At 41.2% G+C, this 16566-nt stretch overlaps 1 protein-coding gene across 4 annotated transcripts in view; it reads left to right on the top strand.

Annotated features, from left to right (window-relative positions):
* Positions 1-16566, top strand: part of cop1 (COP1 E3 ubiquitin ligase) — a 149915-nt gene that overhangs the window by 69448 nt on the left and 63901 nt on the right. For all 4 annotated transcript variants that reach the window (XM_072274390.1, XM_072274391.1, XM_072274392.1 and 1 more), the window contains 3 exons: positions 1801-1912; positions 8983-9118; positions 10750-10893. In XM_072274390.1, the coding sequence (XP_072130491.1) occupies positions 1801-1912; positions 8983-9118; positions 10750-10893 (392 nt within the window). The remainder of the gene's footprint in view (positions 1-1800; positions 1913-8982; positions 9119-10749; positions 10894-16566) is intronic.

Genomic DNA, 16566 nt, shown 5'->3' on the forward strand with positions numbered 1-16566 from the left:
TAGCTAAGAGTCTTGCAATTCTTGTTTGGGAGATTTTTGCCCATTCTTCCTTGCAAAAGGCTTCTAGTTATGTGAGATTCTTGGGCCGTCTTCCATGCACTGCTCTTTAAAGGTCTATCCACAGATTCTCGATGATGTTTAGGTCAGGGGACTGTGAGAGCCATGGCAAAACCTTCAGCTTGTGCCTCTTGAGGTAGTCCATTGTGGATTTTGAGGTGTGTTTAGGATCATTATCCTATTGTAGAAGCCATCCTCTTTTCATCTTCAGTTTTTTTACAGACAGTGTGATGTTTGCTTCCAGAATTTGGTGGTATTTAATCGAATTCATTCTTCCCTCTACCAGTGAAATGTTCCTTGTGCCACTGCTGCAACACAAGCCCAAAGCATGATCGATCCACCCCCGTGCTTAACAGTTGGAGAGGTGTTCCTTTCATGAAATTCTACGCCCTTTTTTCTCCAAACATACATTTACTCATTGCGGCCAAAAAGTTCTATTTTAACTTCGTCAGTTCACAGGACTTGTTTCCAAAATGCATCAAACTTGTTTAGATGTTCCTTTGAAAATTTCTGATGCTGAATTTTGTGGTGAGGACGCAGGAAAGGTTTTCTTATGACTCTTCTATGAAGGCCATATTTGTGCAGGTGTCGCTGCACAGTAGAACAGTGCACCACCAGTCCAGAGTCTGCTAAATCTTCCTGAAGGTCTTTTGCAGTCAAACGGGGTTTTGATTTGCCTTTCTAGCAATCCTATGAGCAATTCTCTCGGAAAGTTTTCTTGGTCTTCCAGACCTCAACTTGACCTCCACTGTTCCTGTTAACTGCCATTTCTTAATTACATTATGAACTGAGGAACGGCTATCTTCTTATAGCCTTCTGCTGCTTTGTGGGCATCACTTATTTTAATTTTCAGAGTGCTGGGCAGCTGCTTGGAGGAGCCCATGGCTGCTGATTGTTGGGACAGGGTTTGAGGAGTCAGGGTATTTATAAAGCTTTGAAATTTGCATCACCTGGCCTTTCCTGACAATGACTGTAAACAAGCCCTAGCAAGCTAATTAAGGTCTGAGACCTTTGTAAAAGTTATCTGAGAGCTCAAATCTCTTAAGCTGCCCAAACTTTTGCATGGTGCTCCTTTCCTTTTTTCCACTTTAAAATTGTACAGACCAAAAATAATACACTAATCTTGCTTAAAATGTTGAAAAGAATGTTTCATCTTTAACTTTATGACTTTTGGAGATCAGTTCATCTTCTACTCACTTAACTATTCACAGTAGCAGAAATTTTGACTGGGGTGCCCAAACTTTTGCATGCCACTGTATATGCCAATAGTCACCCAAAGCAGTTTCTGGGACATAAAGTCACCAAACCGGGAAGGGCGTTGGCTTCAAAGGGCACAAGCACATAAGAGTTTATCTGGTCTTGGCAAGATTACGTCAAATGCAGTGTTTAAAATCAGGGCTGGAGAAATCCAAAATCCAGACAACACAGCTTGAAAAATACCTTAATGATGGTTAGACCATTAGAAACCAATATGAGTGGAAAAGGTATAAAAATTTTGTGACTGAGACAAAAATATTTTCAATACTTCATCACAAGCAACAACACGAGAAAGAAAAATGAAGGGCTACGTGAGAGAGAAGGGCTAAATTGATCTTGGAGTAGGTTTTAAAAAGTTGTCACAACATTGTGGGCCTTAGGTCCTGTACTGTAGTGTCTTTTTCTATGTTTTATGTTCTAAATTATCTGCTGAGTCTGTTGTCTTTTGGTTTATGATGTTTGACTGATGCTTTAATATGTCTGCAGGGAAAGAGACAAACGTACAACAACACATTGGCCTCCCGACGCAAGCGATTAACTGCTCATTTTGAGGATCTTGAGCAATGTTATTTCTCAACCAGGTTATCTTGTTTATCAGGTAAAATTTTTACTTCCATAGAGTAATGCAATTTAGAAATGACCCTTCAGCCCACCCTGTCCATACTGACCATTTTCACCAAGTAAACTGACTGTGTCCTTCTGTGCCTTATCTTTTTATTTTTTTTTTGTTAATGTGCTTCTTAAACATAGTAATTGCATCAGATTCCATCACTACCTCTAACGGTACATTCGAGATATCAACTACTCGGTGTGAAAGAAACTTGCCCCTCAAATCCCCTTGAAAATGTTTTCCTCTCACCCAAAATCTGTGCCCTCTTGTTTTTGATACAGTGGTGCTGGGAAGTTTGTGAACCCTGTAGAATTTTCTCTATTTCTGCATAGATATGACATAAAATGTGATCGGATCGTCATGCAAGTCCCAAAACTTGATAAAGGGAACCCAATTAATTAAATAACACAAAAACATTATTCTTAATTTATTATTGAGAAAAATTATCTAATTTTACATTTATTTGTTCAAAAAAAGTGTGTGAACCTTTGCTTTCAGTAACCAGTGTGACCCCCTTGTACAGTAATAACTTCAAACATTTCCAGTAACTGTCCTGCACATCGGCTTGGAGGAATTTTAAGCCATTCCTCCTTGCAAAACAGCTTCAATTCTGGGATGTTGGTGGGTTTCCTTGAATGAACTGCTTGCCGAATGGCCTACTTCTGCTCCTTTGTCTTATGGTCTTATGGTCTTAAGGTCCTTCCAAAGCATTTCTGTACGATTAAGATCAGGGCTTTGACTCAGTCATTCCAAAACAAGAATTTTTTTTCTTTTTAAACCACTCTGTTGTTGATTTACTCTTGTCTTTTGAGTCAGTCTTGTTGCAATATTCATCTTCTATTAAGCTTCCTGATGGACTGCTATCCTGACATTCTCTTATAAAATGTCTTGATAGAATTTTGAATTCATTGTTCCCTCAATGATTGCAAGCTGTCCAGGCCCTGAGGCAGCAAAGCAGCCCCAAACCATGATACTCCTTTCATCATGCTTCACAGAATGAGGTTTTGGTGTTGGTGTGCAGTCCCCTTTTTCCTCCAAACATAGCAAAGTGCAGTTCCACCAAAAAGTTCATCTTTTGTCTCAGCTGTCTACGAAACATTATTCCTGAAGTGTTGTAGAACATCCAAGTGGTCATTTGCAAACTTGAGACAGTTTTTTGGAGAGCAGTGGTTTCCTTCGTGGTGTCCTTCCATGAACACCATTCTTGTTCAGTGGTTTTCTTAGAGTGGGTACTTGAACAGGGACTTGAGCAAATTCTAGAGATTTATGCAGGTCTTTTGCTGTTACCCTTGGGTTCTTTTTCACCTCGTTCAGCATTGCATGTTGTGCTGTTCGTGTGATCTTTGCAGCATGCCCACTCCTAAGGAGAGTAGCAATGGTACTGAGTTTTCTCCATATGTAGACAATTTTTCTTACTGTGGACTGATGATCACTCTGATCTTTAGAAATGCCTTTGTACTCTCTTCCAGCTTCTTGCATATCTACAATTCTTCTAAGGTCCTCTGAAAGTTGTTTTGATTGAGGCATGGTACACATAAATGGATTTTTCTTGAGAAGAGCAGGCTGTGTCAGTAACATGACTTTGTGTGTGTCTTTTATAAGGCAGGGCATTTCTGCAACCCACACGTCCAATGTAGATTGGAACACCTGACTCCAAATAGCTTTTGTAGAAGGCATTACCCCAGAGATTTACGTAGTTCTCTGAACCTAGTCTGTGATTGTTTAAATGGTACACTCAATACTGATGAGAAGTACAATTGTTAGTGTATTATTTCAGCAGATTGTGTTTGTCAATTATTGTGACTTAGATTGAGAATCGACCACACTTTAATTAATGCAGAAAATCTACAAACCACACTTCCGGTCTCATCTCATTGATTGGACCATCTGACTCCAATTGGTTTTCTTAGAGGCCATTACCCCAAAGGTTCAGTCGCAAACAAGAGAAAATCTGCAGATGCTGGAAATCTAAGCAACACACACAAAATGCTGGAGGAACTCAGCTGGTCAGGCAGCATCTATGGAAAAGAGTACAGTCGGGCCAAGACATTTTGGTAGGACCCCAGAGGTTCACATACTTTTTCCAACAAGTGGATGTAATATTGGATCATTTTTCTCAATAAACAATGAACAGGTATAATGTTTATTGTGTTACTTATTTAATTAGGTTCTCTTTATTTAGTTTTAGGACCTGTGTGAAGATCTGATCACATTTTAGATCATATTTATGGAGAAATAGAAAAATTCAATAGACAATAGGAGCAGGAGTAGGCCATTCGGCCCTTCGAGCCAGCACCGCCATTCACTGTGATCATGGCTGATCATCCACAATCAGTATCCAGTTCCTGCCTTATCCCCATAACCTTTGATTCTGCTATCTTTAAGAGCCCTATCCATCTCTTTCTTGAAAACATCCAGAGACTTGGCCTCCACTGCCTTCTAAGGCAGAGCATTCCACATATCCACCACTCTCTGGGTGAAAAATTTTTTCCTCAACGTTCTAAATGGCCTACCCCTTATTCTTAAACTGTAGCCTCTGGTTCTGGACTCAACCATCAGCGGGAACATGCTTCCTGCCTCCAGCGTGTCCAATCCCTTAATAATCTTATATGTTTCAATCAGGTCCCCTCTCATCCTTCTAAATTCCAGTGTATACAAGCCCAGTCACTCCAATCTTTCAACATATGACAGTCCCGCCATCCCAGGAATTAACCTTGTGAACCTACGCTGCACTCCCTCAATAGCAAGAATGTCCTTCCTCAAATTTGGAGACCAAACTCAATTTCCCTTGTTAATGAAGCCCAGCATGCCATTAGCTTTCTTCACTGCCTGCTGTACCTGCATGCTTGCTTTCAGTGACTGGTGTTCAAGAACACCTAGATCTCGTTGTACTTCCCCTTTTCCTAACTTGACTCCATTTAGATAATAATCTGCCTTCCTGTTCTTACCACCAAAGTGGATAACCTCACATTTATCCACATTGAATTACATCTGCCATGCATCTGCCCACTCACCCAGCCTGTCCAAGTCACCCTGCATTCTCATAACATCCTCCTCACATTTCACACTGCCGCCCAGCTTTGTGTCATCTGCAAATTTGCTAATGTTACTTTTCAACAGGGTTCACAAGCTTTCTAGCACCACTTTATATATCCTTTTCATTGGTAAAACATTTTAACTCTGTTCAGTCTTTGCCTGTTGTAATTTTTTTACACTGCTCTCCTGTCGCCTCCTTTGCTCAAGGGAGAACAAGCTCAGCCATTTCAAATGTGAGATATCAAGAGGTGAATATCAGCACATTTTTGTTAGTGAAGAGCAAGGCTGGTAGATGTAGAAAATCGTGGATGAAGAAGGATATTGAGGCTGTGGTCAGCAAAAATGAGGCATGGGTCAGGTATAGGCAGCTGGGATCAAGTAATTCCCTCAATGAATACACGTGAGAAAGAAATCAAAAGTGCAAAAAAGGAAATGGGATGGCTTTGGCAGAGAAGTTTAAGGAAAATCCAAAGGACTTCAGTAACACCTTTTTATAAGGTTCAGCATGGTAGACTGCTCTGGAAAGTCGTATCATAAGGGATCCATGGAGAGCTGGCTAATTGGATACACTTTGAGCTTCCTGGTAGGAAGCAGAGACATGGTGGAAACTTGTTCTTTGGACTGGAGGTATACCCCAGGACTTAGTGCTATGTCCATTGCTATATATCATCTATATCTATGGTTTCATTGAGAATATACAAGGCATGGTTAATTTACAGATAGCTCTAAAATAGGTGGTCTCATTGATAATAATGTTTGTGAGAAATTACAAAGGGAACTTGATCTATGTAAGTGTGCTAAGTAATGGCAAGTAGAGTTCAATATGGATAAGTGTGAAATGTTGCATTTTGGGAAAACAAATGAGGGTAGGACTTTCACAGTGAATGATAGGGCCCTGAGGAATGTTGGAAAACAGGTGTATATGGTTCCTGAAAGCGATGTCACAGGTAGACTGTGTAGAAGGGTTTTGGCACGCAGTTCAGGGCATTGAAAATAGCAGTTCAAGTGTGAAGCTGCGGATAGTGAGGTCAGATTTGGAATACTGTGTTCGGCTTTGGTCACTCTGCTATAGCAAAGATGCCATTTGGGTGAAAAAAAGTGTAGAAACTGTATTTGTCTGATGGTATACCATCAAGCATTTGTATCTTCTGCTTCATCAAAAGAGAGGAGAGAATTTCCAGAGTGAGGGATTTTTGATTATGTTGGGTGCTTTCCCAAGGAAGCAGGTAATGTAAACTGAATCCATGGAGAGGAGGCTGGTTTGTATTATGAACTGAGCTGTGTCTTCATCTCTGTAATTTCTTGTGATCTTGGACAGAGCAGTTGCTACACCAAACTGATTTTTCTAGATAAAATGCTTTCTTTGTGCATCTACAAAATTGGTGAAACTCATCAAGATATGCTGAATTTCCTAATTAGTCTTACCCCAATTTAGCACTTTCCCCAGAGCTCTATCTTCAAAGCCTCTCCTTCCCTAGTTGGGCTATCTACATAATGTTTCACAAAGCTTGTTTCTATGCATCTAATAAATTCTACCCCATCTAAGCCTACTGGAAAATGAAAATTACCAATAATAACAACCCTGTTACTTGTACGTCATTCCATAACGTGCCTATGTATATGTTCCTCCATCTCCCTCGGTATAGGCCTATAGTATATCCCCATCAAAGTGATGCACCTCTATGCATCACTGTATCACTGCAACACTGTATGAGCCCACCATGATGCTCTGTCTTCGTGCAGCTGTGCCCCTCTTCCTGATCATTATTCCAACTCTACCACCATTTTTACATCCCTCTGTTGTGCTTGAAACATTCAAGCCTGAATCTTTGAGCTGCCATTCCTGCTTTTCTCTTGATCAAGTCTCAGTAACGGCCATAACTTTATAAACCTATACTCTAATCCAAGCTCTAGATTCATCTGCCTTGGCTTAATTGTCTTTTTATTGAAATAAATACAGGAACCTGTCAGTCCTGCTGTGTTCAATAGTCTGTTTTTCCTCTTAGACTTGCTCAGCTTAATCTCCTTTCTCTCAATCCTTTAGCTTGCTGACCTTCTGCTTTGATTCCCACTCCTGTCATGTTGGCTTAAATACCCCTCCTTGCAGAAATGGTGGCACAACTGCGCAGGTGCATGGACGTCAGCAAGTTAGACTGGTGGGAAGGACTTTAAAAGAAGACAGCTTTTTAGAGCGGGCGTTAGAGTAGTGGGAGTCAGAGTAGGAGGGCTTTTTCTCAGTGGGTCAAGGTGAGGCAAGTTACTTGTGAAGAACAGGAAGTATGTCTGTGAGGCTGGAGTAAGACATGTTCGGCACAGCTTTGTGGGCCGAAGGGCCTGTATTGCGCTATAGGTTTTCTATGTTTCTATAAATAGTTGTACCCCTCCAGTTTATTTGCCTCTTGTACAGTTGCAACCTTCCCTTTTAAGAGAGCCAAATGATCCGTGAACCTGAAGCACTCCCTCTTGCATCAGCTCATTAGCCAGGCAATTGACTGTACTATTTTCCTTGTTTTCATTGTGCATTACAGCCCTGACTTTCTTGTTTAGTTTAAACTTTCTACCTAACTCCTTAAGTTCTCTTTAATGGACCTCATCTCTCTTCATACCTGTATCATGGCCAATGTGGACTGCGACCTCTGACTGCTCACCCTCCCCTTTCAAAATGTTCTGTTCCCACTTGGAGATGTCCTTTATCCTGGCAGCAAGGAACCATAGAACTTCTGTCTCTACTACTGACCAAAGAGTCCTCTATAACTATTGCTCACCCAGGCTTTGACCTACCCTGCTGTACAACAGAGCCCATCATGCTGCTCACATAAAAAATGCTGGTGAATGCAGCAGGCCAGGCAGCATCTAGAGGAAGAGGTACAGTCGACGTTTCGGGCTGAGACCCTTCGTCTGACGAAGGGCCTCGGCCCAAAACGTCGACTGTACCTCTCCCTCTAGATGCTGCCTGGCCTGCTGCATTCACCAGCATATTTTATGAGTGTTACTTGAATTTCCAGCATCTGCAGATTTCCTCATGCTTGCCATCATGCTGCCGCTGATCTGGCTGCTGCTGTTGCTTTACTTTGAAAGGCCATTCTTCCTCTCACCTCCCAATTGTATTCAGAATGATATACTGGTTGGAGAGGTGCACAGCCATAGGAGTCGTTTGCATTCTTCCCTGCCTACCCCTCTTGGCAGTCACCCTTTATCTAGCAAGGTAGGGTCATTATTTTTGCCATCTCTTGTGTTTGATCCTCACCAAACATGCTGTCCCTCAATTCATGCTAACTCTTTTACAAGACTCCTACTTGTCAGATACTTTTTTTAAACTGCATGCCTTTGCTTCCAGTCTACGTTGCAAATCTTTATTGAAATCAGCCTCCCCCTCCCCCCCCCACCAAGTTTAGGACTTCAACTTGAGTAACAACCTTAAACCTGTTTCATAATAACCGTACAACTTATAGAATTGTGAATTTTTGAAGTGTTCCCAACTGAGACTTCCAACACTTGCCCAGTTTTATTTCCTAAAAACGTGATTAAGCACAGCCCTTCTCTGGGAGGATTATCTACATCTTTGACTCAAAAATCAATCTTGCTTAAACACTGCGTATCTCCTAACAATATATATATATTTGTGTTAACCATGCATTGCAACCTGAAAATTCTATTTAAATTTTCCATACTGTTTAAAGCTACTGGATAGCTAGCGGTGGAAATAGCTTTTTTTTTTCCCCCAACACCTTCCAAGTCAACCACCTGGAGTTCGGGTGGTCAGTTGGAGTTCCCATCCACTGTCATCGCCTGAGGATAGCAAACTGCAACATCTGTTGTCACTTTATTTTCAAAGTTGCTTTCTCAGGCCATGCTGTGTGAGAATCACCAGTTTATTTGTAACAGAGTGATTAAAGGGGTATCCGAGTATCAATTTGCTGACTGAGTTCATCCAGTCCAGTATTGGTCAGATTCATTGAGGTTATAGTTACGTCACTGTTAGGAACAGAGATAAGACTGATTCTTTGTATTACATATTACAGATGAAACCAGATCAGTCAATCAGCTGGAAGAATTTCAGGAGTGTCTTTCAAAGTTTACACGGTACAGCTCAGTAAGACCCCTTGCCACCCTCTCCTACGCCAACGACTTGTACAATGGCTCAAGTATTGTTTCTAGGTGAGTTGTGCAGATCGATTGCACCTGGCTTGGACCTGAAACATGGAGGATGGGGTTGGGACTGCTAGGAGGGATTGCAGCCAGGTGTGGTCCTTGGGAGAGAAAAGCTGCTGTGACAAAGCATCTTTCTTGTGGTTGTATTTGTTGCAAGGATTATGATCATCCTGAACAGCTCTTGTGCTACCTGATTATATATCTACAGTTTGCAGATGATTCCCGCATGTTTTCAAATAACAATGAGCTGGGCTACAGGAAAGAGATGAGAACATTGTGACATGATGTCATGGCAACAACTTTTCCCTTAAAGTCAATAAAACAAAGAACTGGTCATTGAGTTCTGGAAGAGGGTGGTGCACCTGCTTCTGCTAACAGAAGTGGTGATGAGACTGAAGATTTTGAAAGCTTCAAGTTTCTTGGAGTGAACATTACCAGTAACCTGTCCCGGTCCAGCCATGCAGATGCCATGGCCAGGGAAGCTCAGCAATGTGTCTGCTTCCTCAGAGGCTCAAGAGATTTGGCATGGCCCTGTCAACCCTTACCGTGCTTTACTGATGCACCATAGAGAGCAGTCTATCTAGATACATCACGGTTCCATATGGCAACTGCTCTGCCCATGAAAGCAAGAAACTGCAAAGAGTTGTGCACATGGCTCAGTACATCACAGAAACCAAGACTCAAGATAGTTTAATGTCATTTCCTGTACACAAATATAAGGAGAATGAAATAGTTACAAAAAAACACAAGATAAAGAACACTAATAAAATAATAAAAAACACAATAAATATAAATACATAAGATAGCTTATAGACATTGATTGTATGTCCATAAGGTGACGTTAGGCTGTACATAAGATTACTTAGGGAAATAATCAAGTAATGGTGGAGTTAGTAGGTTGAGGTCCTATCAGTCTTTTTGTTTGGGGAAATGTATTTATTTGCTGAGTGTGGTGGTCCTACCAGGATACTACATGGCCTCCTCCATGATGGGAGTATGACAAACAATCCATGAGCTGGGTGTGTGGGATCCTTCATGATGTTACTTGCTGTTTTTGGCACCCTTCTGTGTATATATATATCCTTGATGTCGAGTAGGCTGGTGCCAGTGAGGGTGTATAGAACTAGCCTCCCTTCTGACTGTCTTTATTTCTCACTGCCTCAGTAAAACAACCAGCATAATTAAATACCCCACACACGCAAGCCATTCTCTCTCTCCCCTCTCGCATCGGGCAGAATATATTAAAACCTGAAAGTGTGTACCACCAGACTCAGAGATAGCTTCTACCTCTCTGTTATAAGACAATAAAATGTATCATTTGTCTGATAGGATGGATTCTTGTCTTGATCTTGTACCTTATTGTTTACCTACACTGCACTTTCTCAGTAGTTATACTTTATTCTGCATTCTGTTACTGTTTTACCTTGTACGACCTCAATTGTGTTGGTAATGAATTAATTTCTATGAACAGTATGCAGGACTAGTTTTTCACTGGGTCTTGGTATATGTAGCAATAATAAACAAGTTCCAATGGTTATCATTCTGATACCTCTCCTTGCAGGGGGTCGGTTAATCCCTTATGTCCTCTCACTTCACCTCTTACAATTTGTTTGAAATTGTCTCCTTTTGCCTTGCAGCATTGAATTTGATCGAGATTGTGATTATTTTGCCATTGCTGGTGTAACAAAGCGGATAAAGGTGTTTGAATATGGGACAGTGATCCAGGATGCTGTTGATATTCATTATCCGGTTAATGAAATGACATGCAATTCTAAAATCAGGTGAGTACAATGTAATTGCAGGTGTGTTTCTAAGTGTCAACAGAGTTGATCGCTGACAGAGATAGCAGAGTGAATGAAGAAGATGACGGGATTACAGAACCCTGGTTATTGAGGCTGTGGTTCGGGAACAGGAGGAATTGTATGTCAGGTGTAGACAGCTGGGATCAAAAGAATCCCTTAAGTAAAGGGATGTAAAAGTACATCAGAATCAGCTTTAATATAACTGGCATATGTCGTGAAATTTGTTTTGCAGGAGCAGTACGTTGCAATATATAATAATAAAAACTGTGTTGCAAACAGTTATAATGATCTCCATGGTACATCTGTAGAAATTTGCAAGTGTCTTTGGTGACACATATGAGGTCTCCTCAAGCTCCAAATGAAATATAGCTACTTTCCTGCCTTATTTGTAATTGCATCAATATGTTGGGCCTAGAATAGATCTTCATAGATGTTGACACCTAGGTACTTGAAAGGTGCTCACCCTTTCCACTGCTGGTTCCATGATGAGGACAGGTGTGTTTTCCCTTGACTTTCCCTTTCTGAAGTCCACAATTAATTCCTTAGTCTTCTTGATGATGAGTGCAACACTATACAACCAGCTGATCTATATCACTCCTGTACGCTGCCTTGTCACCATCTGAAATTCTGCGGATTGTGTCATCGACAGATTTATAGATGGCGTTTAAGCTGTGCCTAGACACATACTTGTGGATGTAGAGAATAGAGCAGTTGGGATAAGCGCACATCCTGAGGTGTGCCAGTGTTGACTGTCAATGAGGAGGAGATGTTAATTCGGTTCTGCACTAACTGTGGCTTCCTGGTGAGGAAGTCAAGGATCCAGTTGCAGAGGGAGGAACAGACACCCAGGTTGTGGTGTTTTATCATTAGAACTGAGGGTATGATTGTGTTGAACGCATGAGAAAAATCAGGAGGACAAAATGAGGACATGAGGAAGCTTTGATAGACATGGTGAATCCAAAGATTCTAGAGGTGTATTAGGAGCTAAACAATATCTAGGTCCCATTATAGATCAATGTGCAGGCACAGTTGATGGGCAAGGTGTGAAGTGAAAACTTCTCAGAAGTTTAGCATTGAGAATGTCATGGAAGCAAAGTAATGAAGGAATATGAATAGTGATTTATTGGAACATACCCATACTACAACTGGCACTCTTAAGGCATGTTAAGGTGTAGAAGTCCCTGGGCCCTGACCTTGTGGGAAGGGTGAGAGGTGAATGCAGGGATCCTAGCAGAGAGGTTTGCATCATCTTTAGCCACAGTGAGGTACAGGAAGACTGAAATATTGCTAATGTGCCTTAATTTAAGAAGAGCTGCAAGATCAGTGATGGGAAAGTTAATGGAGGGGTTTCTGAGGAACAACATTTTGAAAGGCAAGGATGAAGACTTGATGAGGTGAAAGAAATAGATATTGTCCACATGGACTTTAGCAAAGTCCTGCAAGGTGGGCTTGTCTGGGTGGTTAGATCACATAGGATTCAGGGTGAGTTCGCCAGCTGGATACAAAATAGGCTTGGTGGTTGGAGACATGGTGGTAGTATAGGATTGTTACTCAGTTAGGAGGTCTGTGACCACAGAGATCGGTGCTGGCTTTGTTGTTTTTTATCCAAATCATTAATATAGATGGCAGTGTTGTTAACATGGTTAGTAAATTTGCAGATAACACTAATTGGTGGAGGTGTGGACGGTGAAGAAGGTTATCTAAAATTACAAGACGTAGACGGTGACGTGGACAAAGGAATGGCTGATGGAATTTAACAAAGAAAGGTGTGAGTGCTGCATTTTGGAACGCAGGGCAGGACTTGACAGGAAATTGTAGGACTGGAACGTATCCAGAAAAGACGAGGGATGTCAGTGTATAAGTACGTAATTCCCTGAGAGTGGCAAAACATAGACTGCATGGAGAAGGCATTTTGGACTGCTTCCCTTCATTGGATAGGGCACTGAGTACAGAAGTTGGGCATCATGTTGCAACTATGCAATTTGTTAGTGAGACTACACTTGGAGAACTGTACTCATTCCTGGTCGCACCCCCTAAAGGAAGGGTGTCATTAATGTGGAAATGGACTGACACTGATTATCTGGACTCGGACAACTTGCATTCGTTCCTCAATCACACTTTATTTATGTGTGCTCAAAGAGAACAGCATAGTCCCTGTCAACGCATGGCTCTGGTTTGAACAAAGAAATGCCATTTTTATACAGAAATTGACTAGTTGTATACAAATATTGATCCAATAGAATCTTTGTGTATTTCTGAATGATTACCAATCATACTACAAAGTTCAGGTATTAATAACCAATTAAATCCATGTGTTAAGGCCAATAATACGTGAGAATTAGTAAAATGTCTATCCAATAGTAAGAGTTGCCCTGGAATCCTTTGTTTGCATCTTTATCTTGTCTTGGTATGCTCAGTGACCTTGGTTCCCAGGCCTAAGCAAAAGGTTTTAGGTTTTCAAGGACCATGTTCAGCCCAGATGACTTCATTATGTCTCCATGCTGTCCTTGCTTATTTTGACTGTTGCCTTCGTGAGCTTTAACACAGAGAAGGTCTATCCTAAGTCCCTGCACTCTGGTGTCACACATTTTAACCCTTGCTTTTCTGCAATTTCCACAATTCCTTTTTTCTTTTTTGTCCTGTAAAGGACAATGCTTTACTGAATTTCAGTAGTGCATAGTCTTTGAAACTCCAGCACAGTTTCATCAAGGGCAATTGGCTGATGATAGTGGCTTGTTGGATCGTAATAGAGAAAGCTGCTCTGTGAGTCATCACTCCATAAAGCAATCTCAGGCAAGAAACTAAAAACAAGAATCACAGCTAGCAGGAATATAGCCCCCATTGCCCACTGCAAATGGAACAACACCAACCTCCCAGAAAGGAGTGGAGCCAGGTGGTGACCAGGTCTGCTGTAACCCCCTACACACTCTTCTTGACCTTAACTGCTTCAAACTGGATCAGGGATTTGTGTACAACACTCCTGGCCAATGATGGCGTAAATACCACCTTCCTTTGCCTGCAGGAAATCCCAACACCAACCAGTTCTAAAGTGCCACAGTATGAATTGTAAACATCCCAGCTGTGATGTCTTTAATAGCCTTACTGGTGTCATGCAATACTAAGTATCTCACTGGCCAATTTCTCCAGCACTGAGGATGTATTGAGCAAGTCATGGGTGGTATTATTCAGAAATGTTCTGTCTCTGTAATAGTCCTTCATTGTTGGCCTCACACAGTTATATGTATGGAGATGATATGTGATATATATGTACCACCTATGCCAGGTAATAACACCCCTCCATGGAGTTAGTTCAGGGCAAGCATTTTATTAGAAATTAACCACATTTGGAAGAAGATTGGTGGCATAGAGATTGCACATATGTTATCCATGCCTGGTTGCATTGGTTAGAGTTATTTATGGGAAATGCAGTCCCCTGCTCGGTTCACAGCTCTAGTCAAACCCACCAGCTCTACTGGTTGGTACGCAAGGCATATTCATAATTAAGATGAAGAAAAGTGTTAGGAGTCTTAGTATCATGAGAAATTTTTTGGGCAGAAAGCACATGCACAGACTATCCAAAATGTATAATGCAAAATGATCACTGAAGATTGCAAGCAGTGTGATCAAAGTTTAGTTAGTCAGTCTTTGTCATCAGGATTGTCTGGCAACTGGGTCCTTAGTCTTGTGGCATTGCTGGCTTAATGTACAATGCATGGACTGAGGTTGGCTTCCCCTGGACTTTAGAGCAGTATATGTGGTTATCAGTACTTGAAATGGGCTCAAGGCAATACTTTCGTCAGTAGGATTTTGCAAGTACCCAAACTCCAGGCTAGTAGGTATGGCATTCTGTAGTTCACATGATCTTCATGGGCTTGAAACACCTGTTGATGGTAACATTTAAGAGTTATGTTAGTACTATTTGTATCAGGTGACAATTTAAAAGTAGTTCAGCTTTAGGTGGCCACACTCTCAGAGTCCTGATAGAGGACAAAAAGAGCAAGAGAGAAGGACTTGCTGTGATGGATGTGTGGATGGTCTTGACTTTCTTCAGAGCAATGTGCCATTTAGAGTGGGATGGTCGTATGCCACTTGGATGTCAGACGTATATATTTGTCTAACATTGTACAAGCCTCTTGAGTTGTTGCAGTTGCTCAACCATAGTAATGCTTTGCAGACAAAAAATTGTTATTAAACTTCCACCACTAAACTTTAGGTTTATCTGAACAGGTGCTTCTAACATGTATAGTTGGCTATACTGTCTCTGAGACCTCAAGTTGTATGCCTTCAGGAGACCATCCTAGTTGCAAAGAAAAACTTGTCCCCACAGATTAATCAGTGGGTCTTGTGCTACAAAAGCATGTTGTTCTTCATATCTGAAAAGCGGATAAGAGTTTACAAGAAAGGGGAAAGAGACTGAATGTCTGCAAGTCCACTATACTGATTAATTGCTTAAAAGTGCTTGTAATCAATTAGAAGTATAAATTGTGGAAAAGCTGATTCCAGTATCAACCAGGAAATCAAATTATTATTTTGCAGTCAGTGGACTAATGGGTCCTGAAATCTTTATAATGGGTAGAATTGTAATGTGCACGTTTTTCAGTACATTTCTGGATGGGGTTGTTTGAAGTAAATTTTGTAGTCTGAGGTACTTGTGGTGTTACAGGAGGATGCTGACTGTGATCAAAGTTGCCTTGTTCCTTAGGGAACCTTCGTGCCCAGTGGCCAGACTGTCAGCTAGGAAAACAGTACCCCTCACGGACATTCCCTTATTTGCCCCTACTATAAGTCAGCTGTCACAACTTTTTTTTAAAACAACATGTACAATATTTTGTCTCTGTCTCCCTTGGCATGTTTAACTCTGAGTTAACTAGTTTTGACAGTGTTGCAAGACACTCACAATTCTACTTGACTCTTCTCATCTTACACAAGTAACAGTATACATATTCCATAACCTAGGTTGCAGCCCAATAACCATAATACTTATTAAGAGGCGTATCCCCACCTTGAAAGTTAATCTGAAATACTTCTGAAATAGAATGCGAATGTGTTCTGTGTATTAGCATCATCACATATCTTTTGTGTGGCACTGTCTTATGCCAATCTATAGTGCATTTTCTTAAAGCTTCTATTGTATTAGTTTAGGGTACATCTAAATCAACATCTCGTTCATTCTCAGCCTGCGGTACCAGTTTGTTTTACACTGAGGTAGATGGTATTATCCCTCTCCCCTACCTTGGTTAATGATGAATACTTCCAATGGAGTGATACGACCAGAAGGTTTTACAATTTTCAGAATGGATTGAACGGCAAACTCTGGAAGGGAAAAAGGTGGTGGCGTGTGCTTTTTAGTCAATTCTGGTGCACAGACATTGGGGTTATGTCGACCATTCTATTTGCCTTGGGAGTTCTCATCTGTGATCCTAACAGCAGTTTACATAACCACCAGCGGCTGATATAAGCAAGCACTCACGAAACTGCATGGTGTTGTTAGTAAGCAAGAAACAGCCCATCCTGATGCATTTCAAATTATCATTGGTGACTTTAATCAGGCTTGTTTGTGGGGGGAGGAGGGGGCGGGAATCACTGCCCAGTTATCACCAGAGGTCTCAGCACACTAGACCACTGCTAAGTACAATAGGGGTTGTCTATTCT

Source organism: Mobula birostris, chromosome 12 (genome assembly GCF_030028105.1).
Source record: "Mobula birostris isolate sMobBir1 chromosome 12, sMobBir1.hap1, whole genome shotgun sequence".
Taxonomy (NCBI): Eukaryota; Metazoa; Chordata; class Chondrichthyes; order Myliobatiformes; family Myliobatidae; genus Mobula; species Mobula birostris.